At 49.7% G+C, this 15,600-nt stretch overlaps 1 protein-coding gene across 2 annotated transcripts in view; it reads right to left on the bottom strand.

Moving 5' to 3' along the window:
- Positions 1–15,294, bottom strand: part of Tsen2 (tRNA splicing endonuclease subunit 2) — a 34,335-nt gene extending 19,041 nt beyond the window's left edge. For both annotated transcript variants that reach the window (XR_009591915.1, XM_060383973.1), the window contains exons 1-6: positions 15,188–15,294; positions 11,857–12,142; positions 9,831–9,912; positions 7,511–7,547; positions 1,318–1,840; positions 347–424 (exon numbers count right to left, since the gene is read on the bottom strand). Coding sequence is in view for 1 of the 2 variants with exons in the window: in XM_060383973.1 (XP_060239956.1) it covers positions 347–424; positions 1,318–1,840; positions 7,511–7,547; positions 9,831–9,912; positions 11,857–12,045 (909 nt within the window). In the remaining variant the exon portion in view is untranslated. The remainder of the gene's footprint in view (positions 1–346; positions 425–1,317; positions 1,841–7,510; positions 7,548–9,830; positions 9,913–11,856; positions 12,143–15,187) is intronic.
- Between the last annotated feature and the right edge of the window lie 306 nt (positions 15,295–15,600).

Below are 15,600 nucleotides of genomic sequence, written 5' to 3'. Positions count from 1 at the left end.
AGAGGAGGAGAGGAGAAAGAGGAGAAGGAGGATGAGGAGAAGGAGGAAGACAGGGAAAGAAGGAAGAGGGAGGGAGAGCTCATGCAAACCCCTTAGATGGTCAAAACTCCTTTTGTTTTCTTGCTGAGGGTTTGAACCCAGAGATCTCATACATCATTTAGCGATTTCATGAAGCTACAGTCCAGCCCAACACACTGTTAGGTGATGAAACAGGCTCAGGATCACAACCCGGCAGGTGATTTCAACCCTTAGCATTCTATACAGAACTGCTCTGCGAGGTGGGCTCAGGTGCACAGTGCATGAAGCTGAGCTCACCAGGGGCTGAGACAGCAAGATCCACACTTACCTCTTCTAGGCTGAGCTGCAGATACTCAAAGATCCTGAATGGATTTCTTCTGCATACCAGTCTCTTTCTTTGCAGCAACTACAAATAAGTACATAAATAAAAAAATAAATAAGCCACCTGGGACACATCTGTCATAAAGACTAAATTCCCAAACGTTTTGAGTTTTTTTTTGAAAAACTCAATGGAATACATAGTCCAGGCTAGCCTGAGTTCCCCACCCTCCTGCCTCATGTATACTGAGTTGGGTGTGGTGGTATAGCCTACGTGGAAAGGACATTCTGCTTTCTCTCCTGCTAACCTAATTCTGTGGATTTTCCCTGCAGAGCACTGCTGAATTGGTGTCTTCCATTCACAAGCTGTGTGTCTGAACCTAGGTGTGGAAAACTTCACTGTCTTAGCTGTGCCTGAGACAGGGTGATAACACTGTGTTTCTTCTCCCAGACAAGGCAAAGAATTACTGGTCTTGCTTTAACTTACTTTTTCTTTTTAAATTTTTTTTAAACTTGAATTTTTAAACTGCTATGCAGCTGGGGCTATGCCTCAGTGCTGGCCTCAGAAGCATCAGACAGGCCCAGTGTGACAACTGGCCTGTCCAGTGGCAAGTGAAGGGCATCTGGTTGCGCTGACATCTCCTACTGGCCAGCAGCAGATGGCTCTGGAGAAGTGACTGAGAGTCTTCTTATCTCCAGGGGACATGCCCCAAGAACCTCAGCGGATACCTCAACCGTGCGTAGCACTGATGCCATGGCTATCCTATCCTATCCAACTCCAGCCAGGGTAAAGTTTGCATTAGGAGAGGTTAACAACAGTGACCAGTAAAGGAGAGGGACCCTTACCCATCGCAGTGAGAACAATAATGAATGAATGTGGACTCCCTCCTTAAAAAAACAAGACAACAGCAATGCTCTCAGACTGTGGCTGACTGTAACTGAAGCCCAGACGAGGGGAGCATGGTACTTTGTTCTCCATACCTTCTCATCTGGGGCCGCCTCCTCCTCCTCCTGGACATCACCCAGGTCTCCCTCTACGAGCACATACTCGTGAGCAGCCCTCTTCTCTCCTGCTGCCTGGCTGCCGCCTTCAGGCCAAAGGCCATCCCGGGAAATGAAGGCTTCCTGGCCATGGCAGGGGACCTGGGGCAGAACTGTGGGGTCCTCTACCACATGCCCATTAAGGCTGGATGGGCTGGCCACAGCGAATGTGGCTTCGCCGGGCCCCTCCTGTGGGCAGTCTGAGTGCCTGTTGGGACCCAGAGGGTCACCTGACTGTGCGGCGCCTCCAGTGATCACAGAGAGTTTGTCCTTTTCCACTCTGCCTTCTGGGGAGGCAGCAGCCTCAGAGCTCGGTGGGTCATGCTGTGGGCGCTCCTCTTTCCGCTTTCTGAAAGGAAGCTCAAGCGGTTCTGTGTAGTCTGTGAGGATCTTCTGCACAGAGCTCTCACTGTGGCCCTGTCTACGCAGGAAATCCATGGCCCACTCCACTCGATGCTGAAACCTGGCAACAGAAACACTGTCAGTGCCACACTCAAGTCAACCCCGTGACAACAAAGGAACCAAGAAAGCAACAAGGCGGCCTACTGAGACGCCGAGTTTCCTGAAGGGCGGACTACAGGCAGAGCTTGCCTCCATCACATCGACAAGCATGCATCGATGACCCTTTGATGTCACTCATTTACTCTGACAAAATTAACCCCCATTTAGCAAAGTGTGAAAATGAATGTAATTTAAAACCAAGAGATGCTGGTAAATACGGCAAAATGTTGCCTTTTACTAGGATCCATCTTTTCTTATTTTTAACTTTGGCTATCACACTGTTTCTGACAGATACCCCATTCATAATATAAGACCCTCTATTTAGTATCTGAAAGTGAATTTCAATCACTAGTTTTCACAGTGACCAGGAGCAGCACTGGAAATGATTTGCTTTATACATAGTTCAAGTTCGTATCTGTTGTGATGAAACATTCTGACCAAAAGCAACTTGGTGGGGGAAGAATTTATTTCACCTTAGAGCATACAGGCACCCTAAAGGAAAGCCAGGGCAGGAGGCCCAGACAAGACCCAGAGGCAGGAACGGAAGCAGAGGCCTTGCAAGAACATTGTTTAAAGGCTCGCTCTCTAGCTCAGTCAGCTAGCTTTCTTATACAGGCCAGAACCACCCACCTAGGGATGGTACCACCCATGGTGGTCTAGGGCTCTCCTCCATCAATTAACAGCTGAGAAAATGGCCCTGTAGACCAATCTGACATAAGAAATGCTCAACTGACACCCAAGACTAGCCATCACACACATACATATGTGCAAATATTCAAACATAAATCCCCCTTGATAATCCCCAGAGTATTTTAAATTTCTATACTCAAAGAGCTGAGCCCTTGCCATGGTACAAAGTCTATGGTGAAGACAGCAGGGATGTGTCAGGACATTGCTGGGATGTTGTGGACCAAAGCATTAGCAGCAAACACCAGTGACTCTAGCCATATCGGAGAAGACATGTGGAATTTTGTTCCTCCCCTTATTTCACCTGTGTGCTCCGATGCCCGAATATATCAGGGTGCAAACACTGTCCAGCAGACAACCTGGCTTCTGCACCCGGAAAGACAGATGTCTGGTTCACCTGGGCTCATTGCAACTCCAAGCTAGGCACCACTGGTTTCCCACACACATATGAACGCACATCCTGTACTCTGGGAATTGAATCTTTGACTCATTCATTTATTGCTGGTTAGGAATTGGACTTAGGGCCAGAAGCAAGAGCAAATGCTCTATGGTGGAGCCTTATTCCTGGTTTTCTTTCTTTCTTTCTCTCTCTCTCTCTCTCTCTCTCTCCCCCCTTCCTTCCTTCCTCTCTCTCTCTCTCTCTCTCTCTCTCTCTCTCTCTTTTGTTCTGAGACACGGTCTCTCTGAGTTGAACTTGCTAATTCTGCTTCAGTTTCTTGAGTAGCTGGTATCACAGGCCTGTGCCAGCAGGCCTGGCTGAATCTTAGATTTAAAGACTGAAACATAGCCGGGTGGTGGTGCACATCTTTAATCCCAGCGTTTAGGAGGCAGAGGCAGGTAGATCTCTTTTCAAGGCCAGCCTGGTCTATAGAGTGAATTCCAGGACAGCCAGGGCTACACAGAGAAACCCAGTCTTGAAAAACCAAAAAAGAAGAACAAACAAACAACAGAGACTGAAACCTGTAGGATAGGTAACAGATGTGGTGAATCCGGCATTGCACATTTGGGGTTGAGCCTGGACTCTGTCATTTACCACTATGTAGATTACTTAGCTTCTGTTTCCATTTGCTCCCCGACAAAAATGGGGATACTAGTCCTACTGGCTCGCAGAGATCTTGTTATGAACAACCTTTCATCATCAGGGAACATGGTAGCCTTGTGGCCTGAACACACAATAGAAATGCCAAAAAGATCTAAAACAAAGTTTTCTTGTGCTAGCAACTGCAGCATCGACTCTAGAGGTTTTGTGGCTCTATGGACCTGTTTATTTACTTGATTTTATTATTATTTGTGTGTGTGTGGGGGGGGTTGCTATATGTGCATCATAGGCATGTGATGTCCTTGGAGGCCAAAAGAGGGTCCTGGACTCCCCCATTGCAGATGGCTGTGAGCCACCATGGGGGTGCTGGAACTGGACCTGGGTCCTCTGCAAGAGCAGTTAGAGCTCTTAGCCACCAAGCCTCTCTCTGTCCCTGCACCTCTGTCATTTTAACACAAACTCTTGTGTCAATGTACCTCATTGTAGAAGGGATCTATAAGATATATCAGAATCCTTGACCTAAAAATGTGACTTAGTCACAGTGGTGCAAATATGTTATTCCAGCAAGTAGGAGGCTGGAAGCAGGAGGATTCCATGTTTTAGACTAGCCTTGGCTATATGGTAATCCCTCAGGCATTAAAAAAAAAAAAGTAAAAACCAAAAACACACTGAAAGAGCCACTTAATGCAAGGTTCAGCCATTGCCCCTCGTTTGTGAAGATCAGAGCAAGCACACAGGGCTGTACTCCATCTCACGGAGCGGCCTGGGCGGGGCAGGCGTGAAGTCAGATCCCTGCCCCACATGGAGTCTCATATTTGCTGTGGGACCCTCCCCTCTCAGGCTCAGGGCCGCACCTACACACTCAATGTGCCAATGTGTTGTGGCTACGATGAATGAGGCATATGAAGTGTGTGGCACAGATGTACCCAAGAAGTGACACATCTGTTCTCTTACTGAGAGGGCTTCAGGGGCGGCGGAGAACAGCCCCCTTGGTCTCGGGACACATTGCACTGAAAGCTACACGTAGCTCTGGACCCGAGTCTTCCAAGTCGGCGCTAAGCCCCAGGCACCCCCGCCGCTCTGCTCTCCTGTCACACGCCCTAGCCACTGCACTGCTGCCTTGTCTACCTCAGACAGCCTAAATACTTCAACAGGAGTGGCCACAGGACACTGTGGAAGAAATCCCAGTTGAGACTGGAGACGAAAGAGCTAGACAACAAATACTCTGCGTGTGTGTGGCAAGTGGGTGCCAGAGCGGTCATCTCCTCCTGGCTGGAAATTCCTTAAAAAGCCAAGTCCTGGAAGAGAGCCGAGAGCAGACAGGGGCAGGTGCCAGGCAGCAAAGGGGAGAGGGCAGGAGGAGGTGGCAGCAGCTAGGACTAGAAGCAAACTCACGGAAGGCTGCAAGAACCCATCTCTCAGGTCTCCAGGCCCTGAACATGCCTCTCCCACTGGCCAGACCTCCTCCTCTATCTGACCGACTGACCCATGTCCACTTATTATCTGGGCCATTCCAGAGCCAGCTCTTCCAGGCCCAATTCCAACCTGGAGCGAGGAACTTAACTTCCCATGCTTCAGCGCCTCACCCGCAGAACATGGATAACAAGAGGACCGAAGGCTCTTCATGGGGTAGGGTGAGGACTTAGGAGACAGGAGAGAGAGAGGTCTGTCACACGCACAGCGTCTCTTGCACAACATACTCCAGCATCACTGCCATGAGCAGTTGCTTTATTGTTCTCATGTGTCGATTTCTCTCAGTCTGGAGCTGAGCCCACTCAGTCATGGGAGAGCTATTCCATTATTTTGTATTTTTTCAATTTAACATGAGGTCATCCAGACTGCTGAACTTAGCAGAAGGAAGAAACACAGAGAGACAAGGACAAACATACTGACACACACACAGATCCAATTGTGGAACTAAATGTAGGATACATTTAAAAATCTAATTTGCACATACATTCACATAAGCTTATTTTGTTAGTACTGATGAAAAAGCTAAGAACTTAAGAGTATGTTAATGCTTCAAAGTAGCTAATTAGGAAGGAAGTGTGTTCTTTTAGCTTACTAGCACAGAATGAAAATCTTGGCACCTTAGGTTTAGATGGAACCTTACAAGTTGTGCACACACACACACACACACACACACACACGCAGAAAGCTGGAGGCAGGAACTGGCCAAGAACACTGAGAGCTTCAGGCACCCCCAGAAGCTGAGCTTGTCGGCAGAGGTCCTCCGTGCCGTCCACAGGGAGGCAGCCCTGCCAACACCTGCATTTTGGACTTTTGGCTTCTAGAACCAAAGATCCATTTCTGTTGTCTTAAGTCACTGGGTCTGTGGTCCTTTGGGCTGGCAGCTGAAGGACACAGCCATAGGCTGAGGGAGCATTTCTGGACCCTCACACTGCAGACACTGCAGTGCTGATGAGCAACGTTCCTCAGGGAGGTGGGACTCCCCCGTCATCTACAGAGTGAGCCTGATTAGAAGGGGTCCTCACAGCCCCTATCCTCTTTCTGAATCCTAGCCTTGAGTGCAGTGATCTGTGCACTGTGGCCAGGTTCTGCCAGGTTCTAAGTAAGCCCCACCCCAAGCCTAGCCTGGGAGCCCCTCCCTAGACTGTGCTTGCCAGCAGGGCACAGGGAGGCCAGGCTGCCATTGCGGGCTAGAAAGTGTGACCATCACTGTGGACTCGGCAAGGGTCTGAGAGCTGAACTAGAGCATGCAGACAAGGAGGTTTGGGATGAAAGATACCTGTTCTGTTTTACGAGCAAGCAGTGTGCTGTTTAGTTTTATGTCAACCTGACACAAGCTACAAGTTATCTAACAGGAGGGAATCTCAATAAAGAAAATGCCTCTGTAGGATCGGGCTGGAGGCAAGCCTGTAGGGCATTTTTTTAATCAGTGAGGGAACACTAGCCCATTGTGGGTGGTGCCATCCTTGGGCTGGTGGTCCCAGGTTCTATAAGAACACAGACTGAGCAAGCCATGGGGAGCATGCCAGTGAACAGCACCCCTCCATGGCCTCTGCCTCAGCTCCTGCCTCCAGGTTCCTGCCATGTATGAGTTCCTACCCTGACTTCCTTCTATGATGAACTGTGATGTGGAAAAATAAGTCAAATAAACTCCCTTCTCCTCAAGTTGCTTTGGTCATGGGTTTTTATCACAGCAAGACAATATGGCCACAAGACAAGGGGCTTACCCTGTAGCCCAGGCTAGACTAGAATTCGTTATGTAGATCAAGTTGGCCTTGTGCTCACAGCAATCCTAATGTCTCAATGCTGATATTACAGGCCTGAGCCACCACTTGGTCCTGGTCTTATCAAGGGACCACTAAGTCCAGGTTACAGAGAGATGCAAGGTCTGGCCTTGATGTCCTAGAACTGACTCTGAACCCAAGCCTGTGAGAGATGGCACAGAGAAGGGGGCCACAGGCCCACTATTGGGGGTGGTGAGGGGACGTAGAGGGGAAAATCTGGGAGAAGTCCTGCATGGGCAGGACCATGGATATGCTGAGATTAGCTGGGCATCATACGGGTGTCTGTGGAGTCAGGGGAAATGCTTCCAAAATGTCTAAAAGCTGTTGACAGGGACTTCGGTGATGTAAAGCACCATGGTAGTGTAGTGAAAAGCAACCAAGGAGGCAGGACCCACACCGGCTGGGAGGGGAACCCAAGTCCCAGCATCTCAGGACTTTAAAACACAATCTAGACATGACAACAGTTGGTGTTTTGGGCGAGTAACCTGAATAAGCAACACATTTCAGATGGGATTTGAGCCACATTAAGTTCAGACTCAGTTTTCAAGCATTATCAGGAGAAAACAAAGGTACAAGGGTCGTTATCACAGACTACCTAACCCCAAACCCCAGAAGACACAGCCGCACCAAAGCCAAGGCCACCCTCACTTACTTCTCCGAGGTGATTATAGGCATGTCTGTCTGCACACCTGGAACAGAAAGATGTTCTATTAGTTCCAGACAGACTTCCTTAGAGGGAACAAACCCCACTAACACTAAGACAGGTAAGTTCAAGATCCACACAGTCAACACACAGCTGGATGGCGACTGTGTCTATCGGCCACAGGCAGCCCCGGGCCACCGTCCTTCATGCGCTCACACCCTCCTGCTGGCTCAGATGGACCCTCAGAGCCCCAGCTCAGAGGCACAAGTATGTGAGGGGAAAGCTCCTCCGGCAGAATGCTCTGGCTATGTGCGTGAGCTTAGCTTTCCTCTTCCCTCCTCTGGGGCTGGAGAGGCCCTTGCTGGTGGTATGGTTTGGGGTACAGAGCTGGGGGGTCCAGCTCCAACTCTGGTGTCAGGTAGGACAAGCCCTTTCCTCTGAAGTGTCTCTCAGGTCATTCAATGGTTCAGCTTTTACTCCTAGTCCCCCTTCATTCTGCCTTCAGGAAAGTTCTCTCCTTCCCCAAACTCAGCCTTGTGGCGGTTTAAATGAGAACAGCCACCACAGGCTCATAGATTTAGATACTTTCTGGGTCACCAGGAAGGGGCACTATTTGAAAGGATTAGGAGGTGTGGCCTTGTGGGAGGAAGTGTGTCACTGGGGGCAGGCCTTGAGGTTTCAAAAAGCCCAGAGCCTCTTTCTCTTCCCGCTGCCTGTGGATCTTGACATAGTACCCTAGCTCCTGTTCCAGCATGTCCGCCTGCATGCTGCCATGCTTCCCATCATGATGATAACGGACTAAACCTCTGAACTGTAAGCCAGCCCCAACTAAATGCTTTCTTTTATGAGAGTTGCCATGGTTATGGTGTCTCTTCACAGCCAACAGAACACTGACTGAAATACAGCTCATCTGTAGGCTGGGGCTTGACAGGAGGCTGCTCAGCTTGACGCCTAGGGAGGAGACAATGAATCTGCTGTGAAAGACAGATGGATTCTGGGGTGGTTTATGAAGCAGAGGTACTGTGACAGGAGAAAAATGGACAAAGTCTCTTCCATGAAGGCTGAACAGTGGGTGACTGCTGCCTAAGACAGCTACTGCCAAGGTAGTTATATAACAATTGGATACACCTAGTCAATTGATTAAAAAAAAAAAAAAAAAAAGACATTTATTTATTTATCTATCTTGAGACAGGGTCATATTATTTAGCCTGGCTATCCTCGAACTCACTTTTGCCTGCCTCTGCCTACAGAATGCAGGGATTAAAGGTGTGTACCGTTGTGAACTGCCTTTAAGACTTAAAAATCTTATTTGTGTGTGTGTGTGTGTGTGTGTGTATGTGTGTGCGCATCTGCACGAGCTAGAAGATGTAGTGTGACCCCCTGGAGAGGGAGTTCAGACTGGGGAGCCAGACTTGGGCTTTGGGTGAAAACAGTAAGTGCTCTTAAAAATAGTAAGTGCTCTTTCTAGCCCCTAATATTTCTACAAAAGAAGGATTACTTTGAAATACTCAGATTTTGTCATCGATGGGCTTTCCAAGGCCTGACCTCTATCCTGGGCCCTACCGCACCTCTTTTTGCCTTTTGAGTTCTTGAACTTTCTGTCCAGAGACAAGACTGCCACTGTTGAAGGAGCTGGACCACAGCCTGGAAGCCACTCCAATGTGTGTGGGATTTAATATGTTTATTATTTATCACCATTGGATATATATATGAATAGCCCCCACGTATATACATATATATCTCATATATACATGCTGTCCTGTTCCTCTAGAGAACTCTGAGTAACACAGGGTCCAGGAGCTCTAAGTCAGGTGACAAGGATCGTGGCAAGTGCTTTTATCTGCCGAGCCGTCTCACCACCAGCCCCACGTTAGTATGCTTCACAGTGCCATGGTTATTGTCAATTCCACATCTGCAAATAAAACACCGAGCTCATTCTGACAGTAACACGGGTGGCAAAACTTCCTACACACGGCATCCTGCCAGGCAAGGCCTGATAAAAAAGCCCAAATAACTTCCTGTCTCTTGAGGAGCAAGGACTGAAGTCAGGGCCCTGTATTGTGAGTAAGACTTTTAGCCGCTCCAGAAGGGAAACACATTTTCAAGAACCATAAGGATCCTCTTGCTGGCACATGGGAGATCCTGAGTTTAAGGCCAGCCTGGGCTAGTAGTGAGACATTCTAAGAAAACCCTAATATCGGACAAATAACTGTTTTATAACAATCCTTGTAGCTGCCCTTCCAGGCAAGCGCACTGTCGGCGTTGCCTCTTCCGGAACTGAACATCTTACCAGGGCGCGTGAGCGCCGAATGACGGCTGCATGGCTTACCTTTCCATTTGGCAGCCAACTTGGGATTGGAGATGGTGAAGTTCGGGCGACTTCTTGAAAGAATGCCTTTTCCAAAGTAACCCTTCCGAGAAGAAAACATGGTTGATGCTCAGTTGGTGGGTGTGCAACTGCAGCAGGATAGAACTATTCATCGGCCTCGTGTTTCCCTGATTCTCTAATGAACACACATTCCCACTTCACTGTGTGTGTGCACGCGCACACGTGTGCATGCCTTATATGTAGGCGTTCGTGCCTGTGTGTACCCGTGTGGATGTATGTGTAGGTGCACATATGGGAGTGCAGGTGTATGTATGCGTATGTGGGAGCGAAGGTACATGTGTGCACATGCCTGCGTGTGATCAGCGTTGTTTCCCACGGGTGCTGGGGTCTGAACTTAGGTCCTTGTGTACTTTATTTATGTGTTTAGGCTCTCAGTACCGGCTCATCTATCTCCTGGTGCATCGCTCTGGCTTGTGTCTGGTATCCTGAAGGCACCCGAACAGGCAGGGGCAGCTTCTTCTCACACGTGGCTCAGGAACTCGGTGTGCCTGGGAGTGGGAGCTGTGCCCACTGCAGACAAAGGCCTTCTTGGATTTTTTTTTTCCTACTCTGGAATGGAAGTATCCCTCTCTCTCCTGCTGGTTCCCCCAGATACATACTTTCCCTGCTTTTGATTATAAATAAACAGAAAAAAAAATAACAAGATGATCAAAAATTATCCAGCATGTGAAAAGCCTCATTTCACCATACACATTGTGGAACAAAGGCTTCAGCAGGGAGCTGTAGGCGGACAGGACCCAACGAGGCCCGAGTGTACCAGGGCCCCAGGGCTGAGGCCACTGACCTTACTGTAAACTCTAGAGAAGGTAGAAGAGGGCAGGATGCCCATCAGCTGTCCTGAGCTGGGAGTGGGAACAGGTTTCAGTGTCACAGCTATGTACCTTCCAGTGGGGATGGCAGGTACAGTTCAGAGGTAGAATCCCAGGCCCTTGGCCCAAACCCAGCACCAAACCAACCAACCAAACACTAAACTGGACTGTGGTGGTAGAAAACTACTCTACAACTTTATAATGTCACTGAACTAAAGGTACCCTTAGGAGGAGTGATCATCATAGCTTTAAGCTATACCTCAGTCTGCTTAAAAAAAATTACTTTTTAAGATCCATTCATTTAAACTGTGTGTGTATCAGTCTTTTGCCTGGATGTATGTCTATCTGTATACCATGTGTGCCTGGTGCCTTCAGAGGCCAGAAGAGGGTGTTGGATCATCTGAGACTGAAATTATAGATGGTCGTGGACTTCCATAACAGTGCTGGGAATAGGACCTGGGGGCCCTGGAAGAGCAGCCACTGCTCTTAACTGCAGAGCAATCTCTCCACCAGGCCGGTCCTCCCCACTCCCGTTGTTCGAGACAGAGTTTCTCTGTGTAGCCCTGGCTGTCTTGGACTGGCTTTGTACACAAGGCTGGCCTTGAACTCACAGATGTTCTCTTGCCTCTGCCTCCCAAGTGCTGGGATTAAAGGCATGTGCCACCATGCCCGGCCAGGCTGGTTTTTAAAATGTCCGAGCAATAAAAAGGATATGGGGGGTGGGGGGGAGGGCTGGGGTGGGCAGGGGAAGCAAGCCACTAGTGTCATTTGAAGCTGATAGCTGCTGGAACTAGAAGTTGTCCTCATCCAGCAAGTCCCCAGCAAGGAGAGCAGAGATGTTGGAGACCTTTGCACAGGCCCTGGCTCTTCCTAGGAGCTAGACCCTGTGCTACTGTGTGGTGACCTCTGGGAAGGGTCAGAAGGCAGTGGGGTGAGCTTCAGTTTTTACTCAGTACCCTTGTATAACTTACTTGTTTGTCTTTAATATACACCGATTCACCCTGTGTGACGTTGGAATGTGGGTTTGTGGATGGGCATGCCTCGTTTTCAGCCTCACTTAGAACCGCTGCTTATGGTTTTATTCTGGGACGAGCCTGGAGCAGGAGGGGGCTGCTCAGGGCGTCACCAGGAAGGAACCAGAAGCTGTCTGGGCTTACCTTCCCATATAGCTGCTCCATGTCCTCTGCGCCCCTCACCACCACATTGTTGCTAATCATTTCAGCTCGGAATACCCGGAATTCCTTCCCCGGCCCTTGGTCCTGACCAAAGGGGATAGGCAGTGGCGATTCATAGCTCTCATACACTCTTCGTTTCCTCTTCGGGGCACGGAAGACTGCCTCCGCCATTTTTCAAAGGTAACACGTCTCCAGAGGAGAGAGGAGGACCAGTCAGTAACCACAGACCAACAGGGCCAGCACACTCAGAACCAGATTCACGTGGTCTCTGGGGGAAAGCAGAGTATTTGTAAAAACAATGAACTAGAAGATGCCATGTAACAGGGACACGATTGCACTGATTGGTCACCAGGCGGATGTCAGACACCGAGACCTCCAAGGAGCCAGTGCTATCATCATCTCTACTGAAGCTGGTGACACCAGGCCTAGCCACACGCTCTAAGAATCCCTGCCCTTAAGGAGAACATACTTTCTTTTCTGTGACCAACAGACATTCAGTGTCTCCTGGGAAATGCTAACACTCAGAGGTACTGGGGATGTAAAGATAAAACCAAGAACGTGTCCTCAGCAGGCTGAGTCTAGTCAGAGCTCTACCTTCTGAAGAGCAACCTTAAGATACATCATACACCCCGGGGCAGTCCGTTCTCAGGGGTTCTGTTTATTTTTTTGTTTGCTTTATTGAAACAGGGTTTCCTGTGGTCCAGGCTGAGCCTGGGCTCACCATGTAGGTGGGGATAGCCATGAACTCCTGCTCCACAGCCTCTACTTCCAAAATGCTGAGATTTGGGGTGTGAGTCACCATGCCTGGTTCCCACTTTTAAAGGAAATCAGTGAATCACAGCAGGGTCACTGTCATTTAAGGGCTAATCACGTTCCATCGAATGCCAGTAGGTGTGTGCAGAGACTCCCACGAGACTGGCCGTGCTGTACTCTCCGCTGTGTGCTAGCTTCCACACTGCTGCTTCTTAGCTGTAAAACACTGGGCAAAAGTCCCGTGGCCTCTGGGCTTTACCTTCTCTGTAAGGGGGAGAAAACCTGCTCCTCAAAGCCATGGCTCACAGTGTTTGGGACAGGACCTGGCACAGTGGCACTACCTGTGCGCTGGTGGTTACAGCTGGTGGTTATGAGGTGAGGGCCAGCAATGCCATTTTATAGTCAAGGCAACTTCTGGGTCAGGGAGGCCTATAAAGGGCCCTGTGAATGATGGCACCGCATAACTGCAGGGCCGTGGGGTAAAGAGTGCAGGCTCTCTTTGTGGGTCCTGCTTAGGCACAGGCTGCATCTGTGCACTATGGTCTGAGCAAGATGCTGCACACCCACTAACCAGGTAAGAAATTACCTAGGAGCCAAGGAAGACGGAAGTCAAGACCTCTCTGCTCTGGGTCTTACACTGACTCTAGGAGACAAAACAAATGTCACACACACACACACACACACACACACACACACACACACGCGCAAGTTAGATGTTTAACACAGGGCTGCTGCCAGCTAATGGCAGAAAGACTGCTGGGCCACAGCCCATCCATGCAAATGCATACACTCCAACTGACAGATGCTGCTGTCAGGTGTTTGTATGTAGGGGGGCGGGTTTGGACCTGCAGCTGGCTAGGGTCAGGTCTGCACGTGACTTAAACTGAGAGGTTACATGGAGCTTAAAGTCAACTGCATGCCCTCTCACAGAGGACAAAATACAACTGAGGATCTGGGTGCCCTAGCCTTCAAACCAGCAGCCGTCAGGCAATAGAGATTTGCGGCTGAGGAGGTTGGTGGCTCTAACATTTTATGACCATTAGAAAGAAATGATGTGGTAGGAACACTGGCTGCTCTTTTAGGGGACTCAGGTTCCATCCTCAGCACCCACATGGCGGCTCACAACCATTTGTAACTCCAGTGCCAAGAATCCAATGCCCTCTTCTGGCCTCTGTGGGCACTGCAGGCATGTGGTGCACAGACATGGCATACAGGCAGGATGATGACGATGATGATGGAAATGACAAGCCTTAGCCAAGGTGTGATGACAGCTTCACAGAACTTCTCATGAAGCCAGGGACTTCAATAAGGACAGAGAGAAACACAGACCAAGGAAGAGCTGGAACAGCTGACAAGTGGACGACAGAGTTAAGTGCACTGCACGCATGTCCAGAAGACCTGGGCTCAATTCCCAGCATGCATGTGATGATTTACACCCACGTGCAACTCTAGTTCCAGGGGATCAGGTAACCCTCCTCTGGCTTCCTTGGGGAGACAAGGACTCAAGTGTTGCATGTCATAGCGCAGATACATACATGCAGGTATATATGTACAGGGTAGACCAGACCAGGTCAGTGGTCTGGAGGACTGGCTACAAAGGCGGTTACTTGCTTTTTCCTAGTGCTGGGGATTGAACTCCAAGGTCTGGCTCATTCAAAGAAAGGGATCTATCGGAGGAGCCACAGTCCCAGCCCAACCACTGTTCTTATTCCCACTGTACAGGTGAGAAAAGAGACTCAGGGGCTGAATGTACCTGCAAAGATTGTTACTTTTCACTTCCCAAACCCGGGCATGCCCGATGCCAAAGCACCACAAAGCATATTTCTGTTCATCAAAAGCTGGGTCCGTCCCTTATTCTTCCCTTGATCTGCTAGACTAATTTTCATTTAAAAAAAAATTGGTTTTGCTGACACAAGGCCTTGCAATACAGCTTTGGCTAGCTTGAAACTCATTTGTGATCCTTCTGTTCCTGCCTCCTAAATGCTGTGGCTACAGGCATGAACCATCACAACCAACGGTCAACCCAAACCCTTTTAGATGCTTCTAAATGTCAACCCAAGCACAAACCATAAAGGAAGGGGTGGAGGCAAAACTCACTCGTGGTCTCTTAGCATTTATTTTGTTTACTTTTTGAGACGGGCCACACGCGGCGCAGGCTGGCTTCAAACCTGACACATCGCTGAGGATGGCCTTAAAAACAGCTGACCCTCCTGCCCCCACCTCTCAAACGCTGGGATTACAGGCGAGCAGAAACACGCTGCCAACTGGGCCCCCTCTTCAGCCCTCGCGGGCTCCTGATTATTTGAAAACACACTCGCATCCGTGTTCCCCACTGCACAGCTCCTGGACCGTGCAGGGCTGAGGGCCACGGCAGACCAGCTTGGGTCTGGGGCAGCCGGCACTAGTCAGCGAGAGCGCAGCGCTCCGCAGCCCGCGGGACGCCGTGCCCAGGGGCGCTTGAGTGACAGCCAGCCCCGAGCCCACTCGCGCCACAGGCCGCTCACACGCTGGGCACAGAACACACGGGGCACGCCGGCTCCCGACCTCCCGACAGCCTTACCTTCCCGCAGCAACGCGCGCCCACCGTTACCAGGCAACCTGAGGGCGGAGCAGCAGCCGTCAAGCAGCGCGGTCGCAAAAACAGGCGCGCGCAGCCGTAGAACTGGCCGGCCGCGTTCTAACGCAGCGCGCCTGCGCACAGTATAGCAGCTGTTTCATGTAATGAGGTCGAGGGAGTAAATCGCACTTTAATCCTTACAGCAATCCCACAAAATCCTTTTTTTTTTTTTTTTTCATTTGAGGTTTCACAGGTCTCACTGTATAGCCTTTGCCTGAAACTCACTATGTAACGTAGGCTGGCCTTGAACTCACAGCGATCCCCCTGCCTCTGATTATAAGTGCTCGCTGCCCCCTGGTTTCCACACAAGATCTATTTTCACAGATGAGATGTGATGTGACCCGCTCCAAAAGGCT

The sequence above is a fragment of the Meriones unguiculatus genome, chromosome 5 (genome assembly GCF_030254825.1).
Source record: "Meriones unguiculatus strain TT.TT164.6M chromosome 5, Bangor_MerUng_6.1, whole genome shotgun sequence".
Taxonomy (NCBI): domain Eukaryota; kingdom Metazoa; phylum Chordata; class Mammalia; order Rodentia; family Muridae; genus Meriones; species Meriones unguiculatus.
The sequence above is the reverse complement of the archived record's forward strand: the minus strand, read 5'-3'. Positions and strand labels throughout refer to the sequence as shown.